At 44.4% G+C, this 25,079-nt stretch overlaps 1 protein-coding gene across 1 annotated transcript in view; it reads right to left on the bottom strand.

Moving 5' to 3' along the window:
* Window positions 1-2,705: 2,705 nt before the first annotated feature.
* HS3ST2 (heparan sulfate-glucosamine 3-sulfotransferase 2) overlaps window positions 2,706-25,079 on the bottom strand; it is a 106,715-nt gene continuing 84,341 nt past the window's right edge. The window contains exon 2 of the mRNA XM_005591455.3: window positions 2,706-4,103. Within this exon, the coding sequence (XP_005591512.3) occupies window positions 3,485-4,103 (619 nt within the window). The 3' untranslated portion in view covers window positions 2,706-3,484. The remainder of the gene's footprint in view (window positions 4,104-25,079) is intronic.

Raw genomic sequence — 25,079 nt, 5'->3', positions numbered from 1 at the left:
TTTGTTTTTGTTTTAGATATCCAGGCTACAGTGCAGTCGTGTAATCACAGTTCACTGCAGCCTCGACCTCCTTGGGCTCAGATGATCATCCTGCCTCAGCCTCCCAAGTAGCTGGGATTACAGGACATGGCACAATCCTAGCTATTTTTTTTTTTTCATAGGGACAGGTTTTCACCATGTTGCCCAGGCTGGTCTCGCACTCCTAGGCTCAAGGGATCTGCCAGCCTCAGCCTCCCAAAGTGCCGAGATTACAGATGTGACCCGCTGCACCCAGCCAAATGACCCACTTCTAATGAGCTCGCTTCCAGCTTTCCTATGCTAACTACCTACAATCAGGCACCCCTGAAGCCTTCTCTCTTTTCCAATATGAACCTTTCCCACTGTTCTGCCAGCCTGTGAGTTTCTGCCAAATGCAAGACTCCTTGCTAGAGCAAGCTCTGAATCGATGACCTCTGCTTGCTCTCTTTTGGATAGTCTTCATTTATTTCTACACCCTCTTCCTGCTGGGTGGAATGCAGACATAGTAGGATGCATGGGTCTCCAGTCTCTGGTGTCATGGAACTGCCGTCCACTCTGGGCTGTTAGTAAGAGAGAAATACATTTCAGCCTTTTAAGACACCGCCATTTTGTGTCTCTGTTTCAACAACCTAACCAAACACACACACACGCAGACACACACACACACCCTGAGGAGCCTTTCTAGTTCAGATTGAACATTCAAACTTCATCTATTTAAAGCATACTAATTTGGAACTTGCACAAGTTTGCCCTGGGGCAGCCTGGGTAAAAGGGTCCATTTGCACTGGATTAAAAAATCAGAGTTTGCTGAGCAGATTCATGTACTCCAGATTTTACTCATTTAAACTAGGATTTTTAAGCATCTTTCATTTGCATACAATGATTGAGATGATAATTACGAGAGACTCATACCTATTCATTAATACTTGAAATTTACTTAGTCCGGGCAGTCTGAGAGTGCTTGTCATGCAAAGGAATAAAGCTGCATTTATGCGCACAAAATTCAAAATTTTCATCAATTCTGACTGATCTCTTCAGAATAAACAAGCAAATTGCATTGACTCCTTCTTAGGCGATTCCTTTGTGTCTCAATGCACTTCCGTCTCCCATTGGATATGGCTTTGGCCCCTATAAGGCCCAGAGTTACAGAACACCAAATGCTTTTGGATGGGAAGTGTATAAGGGCAATTAATTAATGCCCATATATAATCTGCCCTTTTTCTGATCACCAGAGGCTCAGGGCCCCAACTTCCAAGCAGGAATGGCTTGCACCCTGTCACTTCTCCAGATCCACAGGGGAAGCACAGAGGCAGACCTGCAGAATTGATTTCTTGATGCCACGGATCCAGTCATCTGATTCCCTGTAAGACGCTTGGGAAAGGAAGATGGACCAAGATGCAGAATTGTTGCATTACACTTTAGTGTCTTCCACCCTTATAAGTCAAAACTGATCTTCAAGGAGCTTCTACTGTGCCTGACAGAGGACACAAAGTCCACGCGGTCCCCAGATGTTCAGCAATCCTTCCTTGCTTCCTATGGATACATGGAGCTATCTGGGAAGCATCCCCCAGAAATGCAGTTCCTTGGGACACCCTTATCCACAACCCCAGACCTCCAACATCCATCCACCTCTCACACATTCAACCATCAGACATCTGCTATGTTCCTACTACATCTTAACAAGATATAGTCTTGACTCTTGAGGAGTTCATCGTCTATGGTGGAGGCAGACATTTACACATTTACACAAATAATTATAATCTAGTATGATAAAAGCTGCCATTGAGTCATGTACAAGCTCCCCAGTGAACAGAAGAGTGAGCAGATAGTTTAGCTGGAGAAGGCTTCAGAAATATCAAGCAAACGACACTTGAGTGAAGGGAGCATGGGTTTCCATTAGCTGGAGATGTGTCAGGGAAGAAAGCATTCCAGGTGAAGGAAATGGCATGGGAATAGGTAATGGAGGCTTGAAAAATGCAACAAAAGGCACATCGTTCTGCAAGTTTGGAGCAGAGGATGAAGGAGAAACTGTAAGTTGGGGTCGTCTTGGGTGCCATGCTGGAGGATTTGGGCTTTACTAGAGGTTATAAGACACATTCAAGCCAGGGCTGGGAACTCAAATGCCTACAGGAGCCTGGCAAATGACAAACCAGCAAGGGAGGGTGCCTACATGGGAGTTGTAAAACTGGGGAGTGCAGGTTCCATCCAAAGGCAGTGGCCAATTGTTGCCATGATGCGAGGTGGGCTTAGTGTAGTCAAGTTTCTCTCTCTCTTTTTTTAATAGGAAGCTGGAAATCCATAATTTTTACATACGAATGCTCCCAGTTTCTAACTGTTGACAGTTATTTCAAAATATCATCCTGGCCAAGCAAAAGGATATCTGATGTCCCATCAACCTTTGGACCTTCAGTGTGGCACTTCTGATCTAAAATTTCTAAGCAGAGAATGAACACAGACTTGTGTTTCAGATAGAGGGTGTCCCCATAGGTCTCACATGATCTTTCTGCCTCAGCTTCTGCCACCAAGAACTTCCTTCCTCATCTCCACCACCTTGCCTCTGCCCCAGGTAGTCCTTGCCCTCCTCCCTGACCCCCAGACCACCCCCAGCACCAGCTACCTTCTAGCACTGGGAGAAGTTGAATTAATGAACTGTGCTGCAGACCCAGCTTACAGAGAAAAACCCAGCATTAAGGACATGAGAGAGCCATATTTATTTCACATGGACAAGCATGATTCCATTGCATGCTGAACATGAAAGCTCGAATGAGCAGAGTACCCGTAACAGCAGAATTATGTGCTTTTGTCCACAGGGAGCAGGGAGAATCACAAAGTGGTTTTCAGAGACGGTGTTTTTCAAGCACAGTTGAGACCACAGGCTCTGAAGTCACTGGTTTATTTCATCACCAAAGGGTCTGTCTCCCAGGAGCGGCCGGAGGTGCTTTCAGCTTTGCAATTTCTCAATGAATTGCTAAGGTCTGAGGAAGGCTAAGGATGGTCTCCCATCCCACCACCCAGAGCATCTTGAAGAAACGAAGCTCAGAGGGAAGATACGTGCCACTTGGATTTAACAAGGCCACTCCTGCGTGGACAATGACAGAGACTGACCGCTGTGCCCACAGCAACAGAACCATCATCGCTTATAGTATCTATCATCACTGGAACATTCACTCTTCTTAAAGCAATTCCTCAAGGACCCTTATGGGCAGAAAGGAGAATGATTCTGGAATTTACTGGACATGCCAGGAGCAGATCAACTTTGCTTGAACAGACTGATGAGAGATAGTGGCAGGGACTTTCTGTTCTCTCGGCTTTACCTGGGCTTCCTGGTTCCAAGATGATGCAGCTCAAGGTGGGAAAGGGGGCTGGAGCTGAGGTGTGTTGGAGGGAGAAGATCAGAGGGTCTGGGAGCAAATCTCATGGAAGAGATAAGCAGAAGAGCCCTTGCGAGCCCTTTCCTCTCGTGGGCTTATTCCCATCTGAAGTCCTGCCCAACAGTTTCATAAAATTTGATATTGTAAGGTCTATAAAATTCCCGGAGCTGGTCTATCACTTCAGGGTCAATCTGTACATGAGTTCTCCCTTTTGATTTGCCCAGGCATCGAGGCAGGAGGCTCGATTCTGTTTTTTTCAAGCAAGGGAATCCTTTGGTCTTGTTGAAATAGAAGTGCTTGTCCGTGATGAATCTCTTAATGCCCAGGAAGTCCTGGACTCGCCCCATCTCGCCGGCCGGGTCAGTGATGAGTCGCTCGCCACTGACGAAGTGAATCTGAGCTAGCGGGAAGTACTGCAGCCAGCTCTCCAGGTGCAGCACGTACATGCCGATGCGGATGGCGTTCCACGACACGTCCACCAGGCCCAGGGTGCGGTTGCGGAAGGAGAGGCCCTCAAAGGTCGGGATGTCGGGCTTCTTGGAGAGTGTCTGGGTGTAATCAGAGATGGCGCGGGTCACAGGGTTCCGCACGACCACAATCAGCTTGGTGTCTCGGGACATGTTGAAGATGCGCCGGGGAGCCTCTTGAGTGACGAAGTAGCTGGGCGTCTTCTCGAGCGTAATCTGGCTCTCCAGGGTCCTGGGCATCAGGCTCCTGTGTGGGCAGAAGAAACACATCATCAAATAGGTTTGCGTGGGGCCAGGCCTCAGGCCCAGCTACATCAGCCTTTCCACCCAGGGACCTGTTGCATCCCCCTCCTCGCCTCTGTTCCGTTCAAAGCTCTCACCTGGTGAGGGACTCACTTTAAATCTTGTTGCTTTTCTTTTCTTTTCTTTTCTTTTGAGACAGGGTCTCACTCTGTTGCCCAGGCTGGAGTGCAGTGGTACAGTCACAGCTCACTGCAGCCTCCAACTCCTGGGATCAGGCTATCTTCCCATCTCAGCCTGCCAAGTAGCTGGTACTACAGGTGTGCGCCACCATGCCTGGCTAAGTTTTTCTATTTTTTTGTAGAGCAGGGTCTCACTATGTTGCCAGGCTAGTCTCGAACACCTGGGCTCAAGCAATCCTCCCACCTCAACCTCCCAAAGTGCTGGGATCACAGGCTTTTTTTCTTATTTAATGTTTAACCTGTTTGCTTCAAGACTGGAAACAATCTAAACATCCATCATTGTGAGCTAAATAAATTGTGGAATAGCCAATTAATAGGGTTAGGTAGATCTGTATGCATTAATATGAAATGAGTTCCAACATACGGTGTTAAATGAAAATAGGCAAGATACAGCTTGTACATCTTAGGAAGGATACATAAGGAACCAATAAGAGCAGTTGCTTCTAGGGAGGAAACTCAAGGTGACTGCAGAATTAGAAGATGAGGGATAAATGAGAATTACTTTTCTTTCTTTTTTTTTTTTTTTCAAGGGACAAGGTCTCACTCTATCTCCCAAGGTGCAATGCAGAGTTACAATCATGGCTCACTGAAGCCTCGAACTCCGGGGCTCCATGATCCTCTCACCTCAAGAAGCCGGGTCTACAGGCTCATGCTACCACTCCTGGCTGATTTTTAACAATTTTTTGTAGAGATGGGGTCTCACTGTGTTGCCCAGGCTGGTCTTGAACTCCTGGGCTCAAGTGATTCTCCTTCCTCAGCCTCCTGAGCAGTTGAAATTACAGGTGTAAACCACCATGCCTGGCTTACTATTTTTTTTTTTTTGTAGAGATAGGGTCTCACTATGTTGCCCTGGCTGGTCTCAAACTCCAAGCTTCAAGTGATCCTCCTGCCTTGGTTTCTCAAAGTGTTGGGACCATAGGCACAAGCCACTGCACCTGGATAAGAATTACTTTTTATTTTATAACCTTTAAAACTGCTTGAAAATTTTAATGCATTTATTACATATTCAAAAATTACAAAGTAAGCCACTGAATATTGTTCTGGCAAAAGATATTTCTCCAAATATATTAAGAAAATCTTTTTTTGGGGAAAAAGTCTTGTCTTGCAGGAATAGCAACTGTTTTAGATATGAGTTCTGACGTCTTCTTCTGCTGAAAAACGGTTGAAACACATCCTTTGTGTAGGCTTGAACAAGCCAAGAACTCCAGGCTGGTTGGGATCTCAGTCAGGAGCCAGGCTATGTAACCTCTCTTTCCCTTGTTTTTTAATTTCCTGGCTGTGCTGGAGACCTTAAGGGATTTGGGAAAAAGCACTGAAGTCTCTTTCCCGGGAGCATCTCATTCAGACCTTGATGGAGGGGAGCATCCCTGGTTCCCAACCGCTACTTCTTGATGAAGGCACTGTTGACCCTTACGTGCATTTAGAACTACCTGAGAAGTTCTTTTCCTTTCTTTCCTTTCCTTCCTTTTTCCTTCCTTTTCTTTCCTTCCTTCATTCCTTCCTCTCTCTCTCTCTTTCTCTTTCTCTCTTTCTTTCTCTCTTTCTCTTCCTTCCTTCCTTTTCCTTCCTTCCTTCCCCTTCCTTCCTTCCTTCCCTCCCTCCCTCCCTCCCTCCCTCCCTCTCTCTCTCTCTCTCTCTCTTTCTTTCTTTCTTTCTTTCTTTCTTTCTTTCTTTCTTTCTTTCTTTCTTTCTTTCTTTCTTTCTTTCTTTCTTTCTTTCTTTCTTTCTTTCTTTTTCTTTCCTTCCTCTGTCTTTCAAACATGTCTGGGCTCTGTCCTAGAACAACTGATTCAAAATATTGAGGGAGGAGATATGCTTATATAAAGTTCCTCAGATCATTCTAATGGGAAGGCAGAGTTGAGAAACACCTTTCCCAAGCCTAATGTGATAGGAGGCTGGTCTAGACTCCAGAGGCAGGGCTTGGATACAGGACCAAATTGAGGACTAGCTAAAACAGGGCGGGGCGGAAGCAGCTTTCCACAAGACACGCCCACCAGTGTGCCCTGTCAGCTTACCACTGCCATGGCAACACCTGGAAGTGATCATCCCTTTCTATGGCAACAACCTGATGACCTGGAAGTTACCACCCTTTTCCTAGGGTGGTAGATTTCTGCCTAATCTGCCCCTTAATTTGCAAGTAATTAAAAGTGGGTATAAATATGACTGCAGAACTGCCTCCGAGCTGCTACTCTGGATACTCTGCCTATATACTACCCCTGTAGGGTAGCCCTTCTCTGCAAGGAACAGTGCCTCTGCTTCTGCTGTACACTGCTGCTTCAATAAAAGTTGCTTATCTAACAACACTGGCTTGCCCTTGAATTCTTTCTGGGCAAAGCCAAGAACTCCCCGAGGCTCGCCTGCCCTGCATCACTAACACTATGATTTACCAACCCCCAGAACATTCATTCTCGCATCCTTTGGAATATCAACTCCCAGTTTTTAGCTTTCTGCTTCCCGGCTCCTATCACTCTCTCCACCCAATACCCTGGCCTCACAGTTCTTTGACCTTTGCTACTCCAAGTATTTCCATTTTCTCTTCCCTTCACCAACTCTTTTTCTTGGCCATACCTTGGGTCATGTCATTGAAATTTGCTTAACTCTGAAGTGGTTAATTCAGAAATTTCACTCTAAGACTATGTAGAGGTTTGAATGGTGACCCTCCAAAAGATATGTCCACCCAGAACCTTTGTTCTGTTTTGGGTTTTGTGTGTGTGTGTGTGTGTGACAGAGTCTCACGCTGTCACCCAGGCTGGAGTACAGTGGCGCCATCAGGGCTCACTGCAGCCTCAATCTCCCCTGGCTTAGGTGATCCTCCCACCTGACAAATCCCAGGTAGCTGGGACTACAGGCACTCGCCACTACTCTTGGCTAATTTTTGTATTTTTTGTAGAGACAGGGTTTCACCATGTTGCCTAGGCTGGTCTTGAACTCCTAGGCTCAAGAGATCTGCCTGCCTTGGCTTCCCAAAGTGCTGGGATTACGGGTGTGAGTCACCATGCCCAGCCCACCCAGAACCTTTGAATGTGACCTTATTTGGCAAAAAGGTCTTTGTAGATGTAATTAAGGACTTGCAGATGAGATCATCCTGGATTAGAGTGGGCCATAAGCACAGTGACGAGTGTCCTTGTAAGAGAAGGGAGGAAGAGTCACACATTAAATACGGTGACCTGAAGACGAAGGCAGAGTGTGAAGTCAGATATCTACAAGCCATGAACACCTAGGACTGCCACGATCAGCCACTGGAAGCTAGGAGAGAGGCACAGGGCAGATTCTTCTCAGAGCAGTCAGAAGGAACCAACCCTGCGAACAATTTGGTCTCAGACTTCTATCCTCTAGAACTGTGAAATAATGCATTTCTGTTGTTTTAAGCCACCCAGTTTGCAGTAATTTGTTATGGCAGCCACAGGAAACTACAGATTACAACCTCGTCCCTTTCTACCTTTTCCAGTCTCAAACTTCTTATACCCATTTTCAAATTCATCTGGGATTCTCTTGATTTCACTTTATTCCATACCTTCTCTGGACCCAATGAACAATCATTTCAATAGCATCATCTTCATCCTCATCCATTTTCCCATTCTAATTGCTCTCTCCAGTCTCTAATAATGCATCCTTCCAGCCTTTTCTCCTTTCCAGGTCTGTCCCTGGGTTGCCAAACAGCAGTGGAGAAAATTGCTGGCACTTACAAGTAGATCCTTACTATGTTCATGGATTCTAGCTTCCATTGAATCTTCGATACTCCTCAGTGATCTTATATTTGTCTTATCAGAGCCTTTCCATCATTTTTCATAGTAAGTGTTTCCAATTCTCATCATACACTCCCAGCCTGAATCCTGTCATCCATCCTTAACATGCAGCTAGTCTCCTGACACTAGAAAGCCATAAGCCTTCAACCTAACACCTCAACTCCTTCAACCTGCCTCTCCTCCAGCTTAAAGCTGATCCTTATGTGCAACCATCCTCAGTCCCTCCTGCTAGTCTCAGAGAACAAGGTACCCGAGGGCTCACCCATCCACCTGTGCTTAGATCCCTTCCCCTTCTGCCTTTCCTGCAAACGCACCCATTAGCGCCTTGAACCTTCTAATTCATTGCTAGGCTGATACAACTGATCTCTTGCTTCCAGGCCCAAAGTCTATGTGGACCCTTTTTGGTCGATTGAAATAGTACTTATTAGTATTAAGTAGGACAATTTTTAAAAATAGTATTTATTAGTATTGAGTAGAACAATTAAAAACAATTTTTTAAAACTTGAGTAGAACTAATTTTAATAAAGTAGTATTGAGTAGATAGTTTGCATTATGTGCAAACAATCACAAGGGCACTTGAATAGAACTCTTTGGCTGGATTTTCTTAGAAATCAGGACATATTATATCGTGACTGTGGCATATATGGTAATTAGGTGTTGGCCTGTATGACAGGAATAGATGAAATTACATAAGGATAACAGTGCATTTAAACTGTGTTTAAAGACTTCCCAAACTCTACAGGGGCTATTGAAATAAAGGTCTTTCCCAGCACAAGGAAATTGACTTGACTTGCCACTAAACAGATTCCTTTGCAATATCCTTCAATACGCTAAAGAATATCCAAGAAAGGAATTGAGGACAGATTTTCTAAGCTTACTTGACTATAGAGCTGTGAAGCACCAATTAACATCTCTTTTTGTTACCAGTTTGGAAAATGCTGACCAAATCCAGTGATCTCCAAAGTACCACATTATTCCCCCATCTGTGCACTAAAGTGAAGCTCCACCCTTCTAATTTCTTTTTTTCTTTAATTTCCTTTTTTTTTTTTTTTTTGAGACGGAGGTTTGCTCTTGTTGCCCAGGTTGGAGTGCAATGGCACAATCTCAGCTCACTGCAACCTCTGCCTCCCGGGTTCAAGCAATTCTCCTGTCTCAGCCTCGCAAGTAGCTGTGATTACAGGCATGTGCCACCACACCCAGCTACTATTTTGTATTTAGTAGAGACAGGGTTTCACCATGTTGGTCAGGCTGGTCTCGAACTCCCGACCTCAGGTGATCCACACACCTTGGCCTCTCAAAGTGCTAGGATTACAGGCATGAGCCACCGCACTCAGCCTACCCTTCTAATTTCTAATTGGTGTTATCAGTTGCAAAACCAAATGGCAAATACTAAAGAAGATACAAAAATCAGGCTGCAAACACGCTGTAGTCATGCCGCAAGTCAGAGGGCTCCTGGGTACTTCAAATTTTCTCTATCCCACCAAAAAACATCCTTGAATATTTATTTCTCCTTGTGTCATTGGAATAGAGTGTTGGAGTTCTGTGTGATGATAATGTGCAAAGGTACTGTGTATACCTTCCCATGCCCTGTGCACATTGGAGGAAGGCATAATTAGACTTTGCCTTGGGGCTCATCTTTCTTCTTTATGTCACTATTTAAATTTTGCTTACTTGTTTCCAGCTGCTAGCAAACAGCTGAACTTTTCTCTCACCCTGCAACCCTTTTAAGCTTTTGCCTCCTTTGTTTTCTATGTAGCTCTGCAAAAGTTACTGAAAGAATAATCTAATGCTCATTGTTTGGACTTTCCTCCCATCTGTTATTTTAACTTGCTTAGGAACTATTTTCCCTACATCTGGTAACAGCCCCAGATTTTTCCTTGAGGACTACCACTCCTGCTTTGGACAAAATCTTGGTGGGCCAAGGGTGGGGGTGCATGTCCAAAGTTAGGCTATTGGGAACCAATTGTGTTACAAAGACTAAAAAGGTGTCATAAAGATTGAAATTCCAATCAGATATAAAACCCTGGAAGAATTCCTCATTAGTTTCTGTTGCCAAATCCCTGCAGCTATGTAGGTTCTTGCCCTTTCCGAGACCTGACTCTTCCCCTTTCTTCTGGATTCTCTGAATTACTACACATCTTTCCAGTAAGTTTCTACTATCTTAAGTTAGTTAGAGTTGGTTTTTGTCGCTTGCAATCCAAGAATTTTAACCTTTTATAGTCTGGCCTCTTGCGATGGTTTGAATATTTGTCCCCTCCAAAACTCATGTTGAAATTTAATCCTCAACATGGTACTATTGGGAGGTGGGGACTTTAAGTGGTGATTGGGTCATGAGGGCTCTGCCTTCACGAATGGATTCATCTATTCATGGATTAATGAATTAAAGGATTAATGTGTTAATGAATTAGTGGTTTATCATGGGAGTGGAACTGGTGTCTTTATAAGAAAAGGATGAGAGATCTGAGCTAGCAAGTGAGCACACTCAATCCCCTTGCCATTTAATGCCCTGTGCTGCCTCGGGACTCTACAGAGAGCCCCCACCAGCAAGAAGGTCCTCACCAGATGGAGCCCCTTGACCTTGAACTTCTTAACCTCGATAACTGTAAGAAATAAATTCATTTTCTTTATAAATCATCCAGTTTCAGGTAATCTGTTATGAGCAACAGAAAATGGACTAAGACACTTATGTTCTGTAGAAGCTATACTCACCACTTGAGTATAAATTCCATGAGGGCAGGGCAGGGTGTATCTTAATTGCAGCTGTATCTCCAGAGTCTACCACACTCCATGGCACAAGTAAGGTCTTTATCAATATCTTTGAAATTTAAATGGAGTCAGCAACCTATCTAATCCATTTATGCATTGAAGCCCTCATCCCCTTTACAAATTCCTAACTCTCCCCAAACCATTCCGGAACTTCTCACTGGCCTGCATTCCACTTCTCTCATGCTGGTTTGTGTTTGTTTGTTTGTTTGTTTGAGGCAGGGTCTTGCTCTGTCTCCCAGGCTGCAGTACAGTGGCACAATCTCAGCTCACTGCAGCCTTGACCTCCCAGGCTCAAGCAATCCTCTCGCCTCAGCTCCCCAGGTAGCTAAGACCACAGGTGCCTATTTTTTTTTTGTATTTTCAGTAGAGACAAAGTTTCGCCATGTTGCCCAGGCTGGTCTCGAACTCTTGGGCTCAAGCAACCCATCCACTTCAGCCTCCCAAAGTGCTGGGATTACAGGGGGGAGCCACTGCACCCAGGCCCACTTCTGTCATTCTATGTGATCCTCCTGGATGACCTCATTCCTTCCCCAGCCTTTAACCATCACCTAAGAGATGCTGACACACAAATCTGTAACTGCAGCTCCGACTGAAAGCTTTCCTATGTTCTTAACTGGAATGCCTGCCTATGGACTGGATACCTCACTTCAACAATTAACATTTTCCTCCCCAGATTTGTTTCTCCCTTTTGCCTGCTTTGCAAATATCATTATGAAAGGAGGAAAACTTCAGAATCATTCTTTTCTCTTCCTCAAATGGAATGTCTTTCATTCTTATAAGTTTACCTCCCCAACCTTCTGAAGTCTCCAGCCTCCTCCCTTAGTCCACGAACACAGCCGCGGGCCCTTGTCAACTCTTCCACAGACCACAGATTTCTCTCTGCCCTCCATGTTCCTATTCTTTTTTCCCTTTTCAACTCATTTCATGTCCACCAGGGAATCCAATCATGGATTCTAAGCTTTCTGGAGCAAATCCAATTAAGTCAGGCATCAATGATTCTTTTGAATAAGGTCCGTATTCCTTGGCTTGGCATTTGAGGCCCTTGTCTACCTTTCTAGAATTAATCTCTTGCTCCTTCCTTGGTAGCCCGATGTTCATGCCATGCTGAACATAAAATCCTCTCCCTAGATAGGAACCTGCCCTTTCATGTGTGTTTTGCACTTGCCAAGTGTTTTATTTTTATTTTTTAAGACTCTGGTCCATCTTACTTGTCTCTCTTGCCCTGGTGAATGCCTACTCATATTTCCAAGTACAAACGAAAAGTCACACACGCCCTCTGTAAACCCTTCTTTGTAACCTCATGGCACTTTGTATAACCGCCTACTAGCACCCTCATCCCCTTGTGTGGGAATTGTTAGTTACGCATCCATTTATGCCAACAGATCCTCAGCAACTTGCACGTCTCTTGTTCATTTTTACCTGCCTCACATCACACCTAGCATACCATAGGTGCTCCATAAATGGATCAAAGATCCAGTGTCAGAGGTGGGGCCCATTGAGAAGTGGCCCTTGAGTCCTCAGAAGTTGTCAGTGCTGTTTTATAAAGTTCAGCCCTTCTTTAGCATTCTGGCCTCGGGCAGCTAGTTCTGCAGGGAACTTTTCTGTTGTTTTTAAGATTTCATTGTGCCCACAGGGGCTCTGGCTCACGACTGAGGAGGAGTCCAAGCTCTACTTCACCAAACTTTCCAAATGTAGGAAGGTAGAATGAGATTTAAGCGAACATCTCACGCCATTTCTGTTTTGCCACACGTACACTGTCCCTAGCCCAAGGCTCTGCCCTGTGGCTGCTGGGGAGGGGGTGGTGAAGTTAAGCTGCATGCCAGGACCACTTGAGGGGGTTTTGGAGCAGTATAAATGTCTGGGTCCCACATCAGACTAATTAAATAAAAAACTCTGGGCATGAGGCCCAGGTACCTGCAATTTTATTTATTTATTTATTGAGAGGGAGTCTCGTTCTGTCGCCAGGCTGGAGTGCAGTGGCACAATCTTGGTTCACTGCCACCTCCACCTCCCAGGTTCAAGCGATCTTCCTGTTACAGCTTCCTGAGTAGCCGGGATTACAGGCATGCACCACCACGCCCAGCTAATTTTTTGTATTTTTAGTAGAGATGGGTTTCACCATGTTGGCCAGGATGGTCTCGATCTCTTTACCTCGTGATCCGCTCACCTCAGCCTCCCAAAGTGCTGGGATTACAGGCATAAACCACCGCACCCGGCTGGTACTTGCAATTTTGAAGCTCTCCAGATGATGCCAGTGGGCCACCAGTGCTAAGAACCACTGTGGCAGACTGCACCTTCCTTTAGCCACGTGTCCCTTAATACAGTTGCTCATGAGAATTAACTGAGTGCATCTTGGAGAAAAAATTCCCAGGTCCCTCTTCAGTACATTCCAATTTCAGTGGGTTTGGGGTGCAGTTCAAGAATATGCATTTTAAACAAGCTCCCCCCATGATTCTTATGATCAGAGAAGCTTGGGGCATACAACCTCAACAAAAGGTATTCTCATAAGTAACATGGGCACACTCATTACTACCTAATATATTTGATGTTGATTCGCGTGTTTACTGTCCCTGGCCACACCCATCCCATCCCACGGTAGATGGTAAATTTTGAGAGTGAAGATTGTTGTCTGTATTATTTACTGCTGTATTCTCTATGCCTGGACAAAGGCTGGCACTTAGTAAGGGTTCAGAAAATACTTGCAGAAGGGAAAAAATAATAAAGACAAGGCTTTAATCTCGGAACAATGAGGCAGAATAATACTGTTTGTACTGATGAAGATGTGTCACTCTTTCTATGCTATAAAAGTCTGTACTCTTTCACCCTAAGGGAAACATCACAGACTTCCTGTAGCCCCTTGCTAAAGAAAAAGAAAAAAAAAAACCCACCCAAGTACTCTCTTGTCATCCTGAGGCTTTCTGGAAATTATATTTTTAACCCACACTAGGTTACCCAGTGGAACATAAGACAGCTCCCTTAGAACCCACTGTCCACCTAAGCAACATCCCTTGCACGTGTGAGCACGTGGGAACCTGCCTGATGTCCGGCCATCATTGGAAACTTACAGAGCTGGCACACCACTGATTATTACTGATAGGATTCTCTGGAAGGTTTCATTTTCTGCTAAATTTGTACACTCTTTATATGTGTTCTGGAAGACCCGGCTGCCTGGAGGCCTGTGGTGATTTATTAGCTTCTAACTGGGCAACCAAGCTCCTTGAAAATCATTGCAGTCTCCGGAGAGATAATTAAGAGCGGAAGAGGAGGGAAAAGGCCTTATTGCAGGAAACCGGTTCTTCAAACCAAACCTGCTAAAGCCCCATACACTGAGCCATGTGGCAGGCGCAGCACCTGTGGCTGTTTATCCTCGTCTAGTTGAGCGTAGTCATGAGCTCCCTCTCACACTGTGGGACCATTTCCTTCCAAGTCCACAGCCCCAAATCCTTACGCTTATGTGACCCTGGAGCAGGTCACTAAGTCTCAGCTCAAACTCCAGCGACCATTCTCATTGCTCACAAGATAGAGACTTCACCAGGATTTCTGTGGCTCTTCCTGATCCTGCCCATCGCCCCTCCTGGGCTCTGGCTAGACTAGATTATTTGAAGCCAGTCTGTACTCCTCCAAAAACTGTATCTTTCATGCTAAGGGAACTTTGACATGTTGTACCCTTTGCATGAAGCCCTCCTTAACCTGCCTGGCAAAACTTCATCTCTCAGCTCATTGTCACCTCCACCATAAAGCCTTCCCTGACCATGCCCTTATTATTTCTCCCTTCCCGGAGAAATCACTTTTGTGATTCCATGGTACCCACTACAGACATAACCCATTTTTGATACATTATCTGAGTCTATCATCCCTCTAGAGTTCAGTGTCCCTGAAGGCAGGGATCATGACTGTGGCATCTCTATATCGACAGTGTCTAGTCCTCTGCTGGTATGCAATCATGGATTCATTCATGAGATAAGTGTTTATTGAGCACCTACTATATGCTGGGGATACAGAGATAAGTGAGGTGCAGTCTCTTTCCTCAGAGTTAACAGCTTTGTGGACCAACTGCGACAGGAGGCGGCAGGGTCCCCTTTTCCTAGTGTGAGGGGCTGCACCTAAACTTGGCTCTCTATAAGAAGTGGTAACTTTCTTCCTCTGGCAGGAGAGGTTGTCCTTGAACCCAGTTTCTCATAGGTCCTCAGGCATTCAGGTGCTGGGCAGCTGGCTGTCCCAGATAACTCCTGTAAATAGCTGGTATCTAAATCCAGTCAGCCAGTTGTTTGATTATTCCCCAACTGACAAGGCTGCTCTAATCCCTGCACTACAAGAGGGAAGTTGATAAAGCTGAAGGGGCAGAGTTCCTTCATCCTTGGGGCATATACCACATTGGGTCCAGGTCCCAGCAGTCCCCTCAATGAGATGGTGAGAAGAGAGGGTAATGTTGTCCTTCCCCCTCTTCTGTTGTGACCCATGGCTTGCAAATGTCCCCAGTAAAGCCTATTCCTTTATCCATCCCTTGTGTATTGTGGAATTTATCCCTAGTCCTGCTGTGTGACAAGTGGAGACTACAAAGGGATCCTTCTTACATGGTATGTCCACATAGAGGACCACTGAGCAAAGAGATTGCACCTCGCTTATCTTTGTATCCCTGGTATATAGTAGGTGCCCAGTAAACACTTGCCTCAGGAATGAATACACTACGCATGCCAAACACAGGATGAAGCATTGCCAATACAGAGATGTGACAGTCATGATCCCCACTTTCAGCTACCAGCTACTTTAATGGCTGGGTATGAGGATAGGATTTGGAATCAAAGAGACCTGAGTCTTGTCACTTGCTAACCATAAAAAATGGGTACACAGCAGTCATCAGACATACACGTGGTCATTGGTGCTTTGGACATAAGACAATAGCTGACACTTATTGCACAGTGACTGTGGGCCACACGCTGTTCTAAACTCTAAATCATCTCACTTGATCTTCACAATAACCCTACAAAGTAGGAACTCACGCTATTCCAGTTTTTGTGCTAAGGAAACTAGGACACAGAGAACTAAAGTAAATCAGCAAAGCAACACAGCCAGTTTGCAGAATCTAGATTCAAGTGTGACTCTCACACAAGAAGAAAACGTGAGAATATAAAAATGAATCTTGGCACGAGGACAGCCTTTCTAGGCATGAGACAAAAATCATGAAGGAAAAGATGGAAAAGTTAGACTCTCAAAAAAATGTAAGTCCCTGGAATAGAAAAATATCACAAATAAAAAGAAAATGACTAATTGGAAAAATATCTGCAGCACCTACACTATAAACACAAAGAGCTGATTTCATATCTATTTTTCATATCTTTTTATGTTTTATATATTTTTACAGACACATTGCAAATCAATAAGTAAAGAAGAACCAGCCAGTAGAAGAAAGGATCATAGGCATGAGAAAAGAGTTAATAAAGAGCTATGAATAGAAAATAAACATATGAAAAGATAAATCTCTAAAATTAAGGAAACACAAACTAAAATCATGATGAGACAATATTAGTCACCTGTAAGGCTGGAAAAAATTGTTTTTTTAAATTGTAACAATTATGACACCAAGAATGTGAAGAATTAACACTCTCCTAATTTTGGTAGCCATATACACTGATGCAGTCTTTAGGAAGACAATTATATATTATCTATCAAAATGTAAAATGCACATACTCTTTAACCCAGCAATTCCACTCCTGGAAATGTATTTGCACAAGTGCGTAAAGACTCATGTGCCAGCTGTTCATTGCAGCATTTGAAGTAGAGATGGGAAGGCATCTCCCAAGGACACCTGCCTAGGTTGTTCCCAGAGGGCAGGTCTAAAAGGTAGAAAGGATATGGGAGAACACCTACAACTAGAAAACAACACCCTTGGACTATTGTCTAAGCAGGAAATAAAATTTTCCTAGGGGTTTGCTTGTTATAACAGCTAGCATTAACTTAGCTACTGCAACATTGTAATAAAAAAAAGACCAGAAACAACATGTCTATCAGAACAACAGTGAGGCCATATGACAGATTATGATTTGGCTGTCAAGAAATGAGGTGGATCTACAAATACTGACACCAAAAGGAGTCAACATAATATTAAGTGAAAAAAAGCAGGTTGCAGAACAGTAAGTTTAATATGTCCCTATTTACGTACAAAATATACACATGCGTGCTAGTGCCTATATGCATAGACCTCTTCTAAAAGGATACACAATACATTTAACAGTTATTATCTTTGGAAAATAACCTTGGGGAATCTGGGCTGGGCTGTAGTGTAGAATGGGACTTTATTTTCACCTTTAGCTTTTTGCATTTGGATTTATTTTTGTCTTTGCCATGCACATGTATTTTTTGTCATTTTAAAAAAAACTAGCTAATGAAAAGCTATTTTTAAAAGTCTCCATTGATATTATTTAGGATGAAGAAAGCCTTTACTGTGGAGTGAGGGGGAGGAAACATGTCTGGAGTGGCTGAGGTGTGGGTGGGAAGGAAGGATATGGAAGGTGAAAATGTATAGCTCCTTTCTCAAGAAGCTCGCTTGGAAAGGAGGAACGGTGATTGTGGGTGTTGAAGGAATGTTTTTGCTGCTGCGTGTACAGCTCTGATAAGTTTCCAGGCAACTGGACTTCAATTTCTTCAGCCCCATCTGCAGCTGACCATGGGACACTATCTGGAGGTAACTCCCAGGATATCTCTTCTTCTGTGGTCTGGGCTTAACTTCTCTCCCTGCCCTCCCTTCTCTCTGGAAGTGGACCCCATAAGCCTGTGCCTCTCACACTTTAATGTGCATTTGAATCGCGTGTGGGGTTCTTCTTGAAATGCAGATTCTGATTCAGTAGGTCTAGGGAGGGAGTGCTAAGAGTATGCACTTCTAGCAGGCTCCACGGTGAGGTTGACTTTCTGCTCCCTGGGCCATCCATTGAATTGCAAGGTCTTAAGGCAGCCCCGGCAATACTGGTACAAAGGATATAGCCAATGAATGTTTATTGCCTTAATCGGAATCGGCTAATTGATGTTGGGTGAAAAATTGCGGATGACTTGAATTCAGAAAGCCTGGATTGGAGTCCCAGCTTTTCCTTTTCCTGGCCATGTGACTTTCATGTTAGTTTCTTCACCTGCAATGTGTGGATCATGGTAATGCCGACTTCACCTGGTTGTTGTGAGGTCTAAGCTGCGAGAGTCCCATATAAAATGTAATGCACCGTGACCATCTATCAGTGAGTTCCTCTTTCTCTACTTGATTTCCCCCTTTGGTTCAAGTCTTTTTCATTTTCAAAAAGCTAGCCATTTATCCCTTCACCTGCTCCTGCGACAGTCCTGTATATCTCCTTTTCTTCCCAGCCAGAGTTCTTGAAATAAAGCTCCATGGCTTCACTTCCTCACCTCACATTCATCCTCTTGCTCCGTCTCCTCCCACCCCATCACCCTCTGAAGCAGTACTCTCCGAACACAACCCTAAATGCTAACTCCACCTCGAATCTTGGTCTTGTTTCACTTTTCTGTGGCCTCTGAAGCACTTGCCCACTCCCTGCTTGTAGAAACTTGTTTTTCTTCCTTTGAGAACACATTCTTTCTTCCTCCCCACCCCTGCCTCCCACTGACCATTCTTTCTCCATACACACTTCAGTTATTTCTCCTCAACTTACCATTTCTGATGTCTCAATTAATGGCCCCACTATTCACCAGTTGTCCCAGCAACACCCATGTCTAATCTATAACCAAATTCAATTGGTGATCTCTCCTCACTCACTCCCTTCCGACGTCTGTCCCAGCCAGCTCAGGACACACCACAGCTCTCTTCACTCATGGTCAGAGCTGTGGGGAGCAACTCAGTGCCTATCTCTAGCTAGGCTCTACTTAGTAGCTTCCAGCCTGAGGCAGCTTGCTCTCGTGAGATGTTCCCCAGTGACATTAGCATCCAGGAAACAAAATGGCACATGGGGACAGTGATGGTGCCAAGTGGAGGCCAAAGGGATCTTTATCCCCCTCTAGTCTCCGTCAGTCAATCAGAGTGAATGCATGCCATGAAACAGCATGCATGGCAACTCCCAGACGAGCTTTCTATCCTTCCTCTGATGGGGCCACTCCTACCCCTTCCCCCATATAGAAATTTTGAAGCCACCACCTCCAGAGTGAATGATGGATCATCCCTGAGTACCTGCAGGAGACCCTCAAAAAGGGCCAGGAACCTGTACAAGAAGCTTCCTGAGGCAACACTGGGAGCCAGGAGCACCTGACTGCCCTCTCTCTATACTCAGCAGGGCAGAGCACTGCTGGAGAACACCTGAAATCACAGGTTGGTTCCACTCCAGACACCTGATTGCCAACACAAAGGGGGCTGATATGGTTTGGCTGTGTCCTCACCCAAATATCGAATTGTAGCTCCCGTAATTCCTATGTGTCCTGGGAAGGACCCGGTGGGAGGTAATTAAATCACGAGGGTGGGTCTTTCCCATGCTGTTCTCATGGTAGTGAATAAGTCTCATGAGATCTGATGGTTTTATAAAGGGGAATTCTCCTGCACATGCTCTCTCTCTTGCCTGTTGCCATGTAAGATGTGCTTGTGTTCTTCCTTCACCTTTCACCATGATTGTGAGGCCTCCTCAGCCATGCTGAACTGTGAGTCTATTAAACCTCTTTCCTTTACAGATTACCCTGGGTATGTCTTTATTAGTAGCATGAGAACAGACTAATTCAGGGGCCTTTAGTACACAGCACAATTGTGCCATGTGTCTCTGGACAACTGGCTCTCTCACTCTGCATGACTATTTCAGACCATTCCCATTCTCTGCAAATGACCAAACCCTGCCCTTTCTTGCCACTGTCAGTAGGTGACCTTGCATCCCATTCCACAGACAATATAGAAACCATTAGAATGTAATGCCCTCAATATCCTGCTACCAAGCACATAACATTTTCTATTCTGCCCAGCACTAGGCTGAGGATGGAGCAGGTCAACCCAGCCGTTTCCTGATGCCAGCTTCCCTGCTCTGAAACCTCCCCCACCTCCCAGTTTCCTGCCTGAATTGTCCACGTAGTCCCCACCCTCCACCATCTGCACCCTCATCCTTTCCCACCAGATCTGAATGCTTCCCAGGCAAACTCCCCAGCCAACAACTGCATGAGTCAGTGAGTTTATTTTGTTTGTTAACACCAAGCTTTACAACCTCACACTTCAGAGTCCCCCGGGGGTATTAATGGTTTTGCAGGGATGAGTTCCGCAAGCCAGCCCCACTTCTTGCAGCATAGCAGCGCCCCCTAGTGGGTAGTGGGAGGTGATCCAATTGCAGTGGTTGGAGCCAACACCTGTTGCCTCCCTGGAAGAAATTAACCAATGATAGGAATGTTTTCCATTCTGACTCCCGAATGTTGTCGTTGTATCAGGATACATTAAGCTCCATTATTGCAATGGGTGAGCAGGAGCTGGCTTTCTCGTCATGGAGGGAGCAAGGGCCATGCACTGGGAAGTCAGCTGCCTACACATAATTCATGTCTCAGATGTGCCTAAAACCACACGTGTAGTTGTTGGGTCACTAATACTCCTGCAGGTTCAAGGCCTGCCTAAACTATATACATGTGAGTTCTTTTCTAGGCTTTTGTGTAGAATGGTCCAGCTCTGCACGTCCGTTCTGGAAGACATTTGCAAAACCCAGCAAGATGAACTAGCAGACACTCTTGAATCCCCCAGTCATTTCCCTTTCTGTCTCTAGGGCTGTGCTGTTCTTTCTGCCTGGATCACTTTACCCTGGCTCTTCCTGTGGCTCAATCCTTCTCACGCTCAGGTCTCAGTTAGAATGTCACCACTTTCAAATGTCACTCTCTGAAGTGGCTTATTTCCTCATCACTCTAAGCACAATCTGTAATTACCTTGCCTCTCTGTTTATCTATTGCGTTCCCCCCTCCCCAGGTTAGACTGTGGACCCCATCAGGAAGGCACTGTGCCACTCTCTGAAGTGGCTTATTTGGCTTATTTCCTCATCACTCTAAGCACAATCTGCAATTATCTTGCATACCTGTTTATTGCCTCCCCCCTAGTTAGTCTGTGAACCCCATCAGGAAGGCACAGTGTCTTGCTTGCTGGCTGTGGTATCTTCAGTCCTTGTCACTGTGCCATGCCATCTTAGGCAGGCAAAAGAGAATGAATCATACCTACCAAATATTTTGCTTGTTAAATGAATAAGATGGGAAGGAATCAAAGCCTAAATCAAGAAGATATGAGCTCCTGGAGGAAATGCAGCAGCCTGAGATCTTCAGAAAGAATTTCCCAAAGTGTGTTTACTTATCATTTGTGGCGCACAAGTGATTCATGGATGAAATTTACATTTTTTACAGTTACATTTTTATTTTAATATATTTTAGAAAATTGGAACCAGGACATCACTTTTACTTAACTGACTTCATTGTTTAGGATGAAGCTTAAATACATAGTGAAGGTAGAAAATGTAAATTGATCTAAACATAAATATTAAGTAAATAATAGTCTATGTCCTTGAATATGGTAAAAAGTTGATCCTTCAATGACTAAAGTTTGGGAACCTCTAGCTCAAAACAATATTGGTGTGGCCAAAGGGAATCCAAACCAGAGTAATCTGAACATATACTCACTCAGCAAGTATTTACTGAGCACCCACTCTTTGCCAGCAGTCTTAATAAAAAAAATAATTACAACGTGTGATAAAGGAAAAGAAAGAGAACAAGCGTAATGAGGAAATTAAGTGATCAGAGAAACCCTGGGGGACATTTGAGCAGAAGGACAAGAGGTGAGCACAGGCTTAAGCAAAAAGACAAGGGTAGCACGGTGGCACACGCCTGTAATCCCAGAACTTTGGGAGGGCTAGGTGACTGGATTGCTTGAGCTCAGGAGTTTGAGACCAGCCTGGGCAACATGGTGAAACCATGTTCCTACAAAAAAAATTCAAAAATTAGCCAGGCATTGTGGTATACACCTGTAGTCTCAGCTACTTGATGGGGTTGAGGTGGTAGGATCACTTGAGCCCAGGAGGTCAAGGCTGCAGTGAGCCGAGATTGCGCCATTGCACTCCAGTGCCTGGGCAACCAAGCAAGGCCCTGTCTCAATTAACAAAATAAAAAAAGAAAGAAGAGAAAAGAAGGAAAACAAAAGAAAGAAAGAGAAAAGAAAAGACAGCAAGACGACATGAAAACACAGATCAGAAAAAAACAAGGTATGGATGAAGTAAGCTAGTACCAAAAAGAATTTAAAAATACGACTATACTGACAGCAGTAAAGAACAGGATTAGTGATGTCAAAAATAAACATCAGAACAAACTGGAACCTGATCTTAGGCTTCTAAAATAAAATTCACAAGATTGAGCTGATGAGAGAGAAAGTGGGATGGAAGACAGAGTGGTTATAGGCAACTTGTAGTTTGCTGGTGTTATTGAAGAAGAAACCCAAAACAAATTGCACAGAGCTATAGCGAAAGATTTCATTAAAGAGACATTCCCAGAGATATAAGATGGCTATGTGGGTATATTAAAAGGTTAGCCTAGTCCGAATGAAATAAAACCCACATCCGTGAGGCTGAATATCCATCATCCATCCATCCATCCACCCACCCGTCCATCCACCCACCCATCCATCTATCGTCTATAATACATAATACACCAGGACAAACATTTTAAATTATAGGTAAAATTCCAAAGTTCTACAAGTATTACAGGCACCCAGGGCAGATAAAGCAAACAAAACAGTTTTTCTACAAATTTAAGCCAGTCAAAGGCCTTTTAGCAGCATTAAATGCTAGAAAAACACGTATTATCATCTAAAGAGTTTTGCAGAAAAAAATGTGTAACTCCTAATAATAATTATTATTGAGCTAACATGCTTGTGAAGGCAAAAGAAAAGTGTTTTATGGCATGCAAAATCCTGAAAAGCATTAGATCCTGCTCTTCAAAAAAATCCCTTGAAAAGAAAAACAACATCCCGAGTGATGGTGTGGAAAAGCTCAAGAATGGAAAAGTTGTATCTGAAAGGACAGTGATGGGGTTAAACAAACACTAACCCCAAATAAATAATACATGTAGCTTCTAATGTCAACATTATACTTTTAAAAAAGATACAGACAGGCATGGCGGAGTGCACCTGTAGTCCTAGCTACTTGGAAGGCTGAGGCGGGAGGATTGCTTGAGCCCAGGATTTTGAGTCCAGCCTGGGCAACATAGTAAGACCCTTTCTCTCTTAAAAAATATAAAAATTAATAATTTGATGCATCAAATCCACATTAACAAAGACAGAAGAGTTGGCAATATAGGAAGAAAAGGAGAAGGGACAGAGAAAAACTACACAAGTCTCTTTACTAAGAGATACTGCCTACTCATTTACTCTATTAGAAAACTGCAAAATGAACTATTATAAACAGGATACATACCTTCCAAAATAGTGGAAAATTGAAAAGAAAAGAAAATTGTTTGGATATAACAAAAGATAGGAAAGCCAAAAAAAAAAAAAAAAAAAAGCAAGCAAACATTTTAGGGCAAGTTGAAGAAGTATAAAAGACGGATTGTATTAATATTAAAAATTGTTGGAAATAGGCCAAACACCACAATTTTCTTTTTCTTTTTTTTTTTTTGAGACGGAGTCTCGCTCTGTCGCCCAGGCTGGAGTGCAGTGGCCGCATCTCAGCTCACTGCAAGCTCCGCCTCCCGGGTCTATGCCATTCTCCTGCCTCAGCCTCCCGAGTAGCTGGGACTACAGGCGCCCGCCACCTCACCCGGCTAGTTTTTTGTATTTTTTAGTAGAGACGGGGTTTCACCGTATTTAGCCAGGCTGGTCTCGATCTCCTGACCTTGTGATCCGCCCGTCTTGGCCTCCCAAAGTGCTGGGATTACAGGCTTGAGCCACCGCGCCCGGCCTACGATTTTCAAAATGACAACAATAAGAGCATTTGTGTTCACAAGACCACCCCAGAACACAGAGGCAGGAACATTTTATACGAAAATGGAGAGGTAAAGATACATCACGAAAATGTAATGCTAAAGAAAGCTAGAGATAGGATATTAATTCCACAGAAAGTAGAATCCTAGGACAAATATATTAAATGAGACAAAGTGAACCATTCAATATTGAAAAAGGTGCCTGTAATCCCAGCACTTTGGGAGGCTGAGGCGGGTGGATCACCTGAGGTCAGAAGTTCGAGACCAGCCTGGCCAACATGGCGAAACCCTGTCTCTACTAAAAATACAAAAATCAGCCGGGTGTGGTGGCAGGTGCCTGTAGTCTGAGCTACTTGGAAGTCTGAGGCAGGAGAATAGCTTGAACTCAGGAGCTGGAGTTGTAGTGGGCTGAGATCATGCCATTGCACTCCAGCCTGGGCAACAGAGAGAGACTCTGTCTCAAAAACAAAAACAAACAAACAAACCAGAAGAAAAAAAAAAAAAGAAAAAGGGACCAATTCATAGTTGGAAATTGTACATAACACAGTAAATCAAATCCAGCTTTTACTTCCACTCCCTCTCTGATTAGCACTAGATTGATAATAAGTGAATACAAAATATAAATATCAAAATGTCAAAGAGAAATGGTGAAGCATTGGTGGCAGACAACAAATATAGGCATGTTTTTGGAAGAAGGGAGGCTAATTTGTTTTTATTGATATATCTATTCTTTTTGAGACATGGTCTCATTCTGTCTCCCAGGCTGGAGTGTAGTGGCACGATCATGGCTCACGGCAGCCTCCAAGTCTTTTTTTTTTTTTAAGAGATGGAGTCTCGCCATGTTGCCCAGGCTGGTCTTGAACATCTGGCCTCAAGTGATCCTCCCACCTTGGACTCCCAAAGTGGCTGGGATTGCAGGCGTGAGTCACCGCACCCGGCCCTGAGGCTGATTTGTGAGAGGCATTGGACTTAGAAAAGAGGAGAAGGCTGAAACTCAAGTGGCTGTGGGAGAGGAGGTGTCACTAAGGAAGAGAAAGTGAGTTCTTGACACAGAACCTTCCAAAAGCTCAGGAACTGGAGGCACCAGGGACCCCAGTGGTGGTGAGAGGTTTGGGAAAAGGCACAATCAATGTTAGAGGTCTCTAGAAGGAGGAGCTACATTCACAGAGACTTCCCCTGCCTACAGCCAGGCAGCTGCCCTACACCTATTAGGACAGCAGAGGGAAGATTATGTCTTGGAGATTTTGAACCAGGGAGCCCCCAGGGTCGGTGACGTAGGGAACAGAGAAGAACGTGGTGAGGCACCAAGCCAGAATGCTGGCAGGAAGT

Source organism: Macaca fascicularis, chromosome 20 (assembly GCF_037993035.2).
Source record: "Macaca fascicularis isolate 582-1 chromosome 20, T2T-MFA8v1.1".
Taxonomy (NCBI): Eukaryota; Metazoa; Chordata; class Mammalia; order Primates; family Cercopithecidae; genus Macaca; species Macaca fascicularis.
Note: the sequence above shows the minus strand (reverse complement) of the source record. Positions and strands in the feature narration are given on the sequence as shown.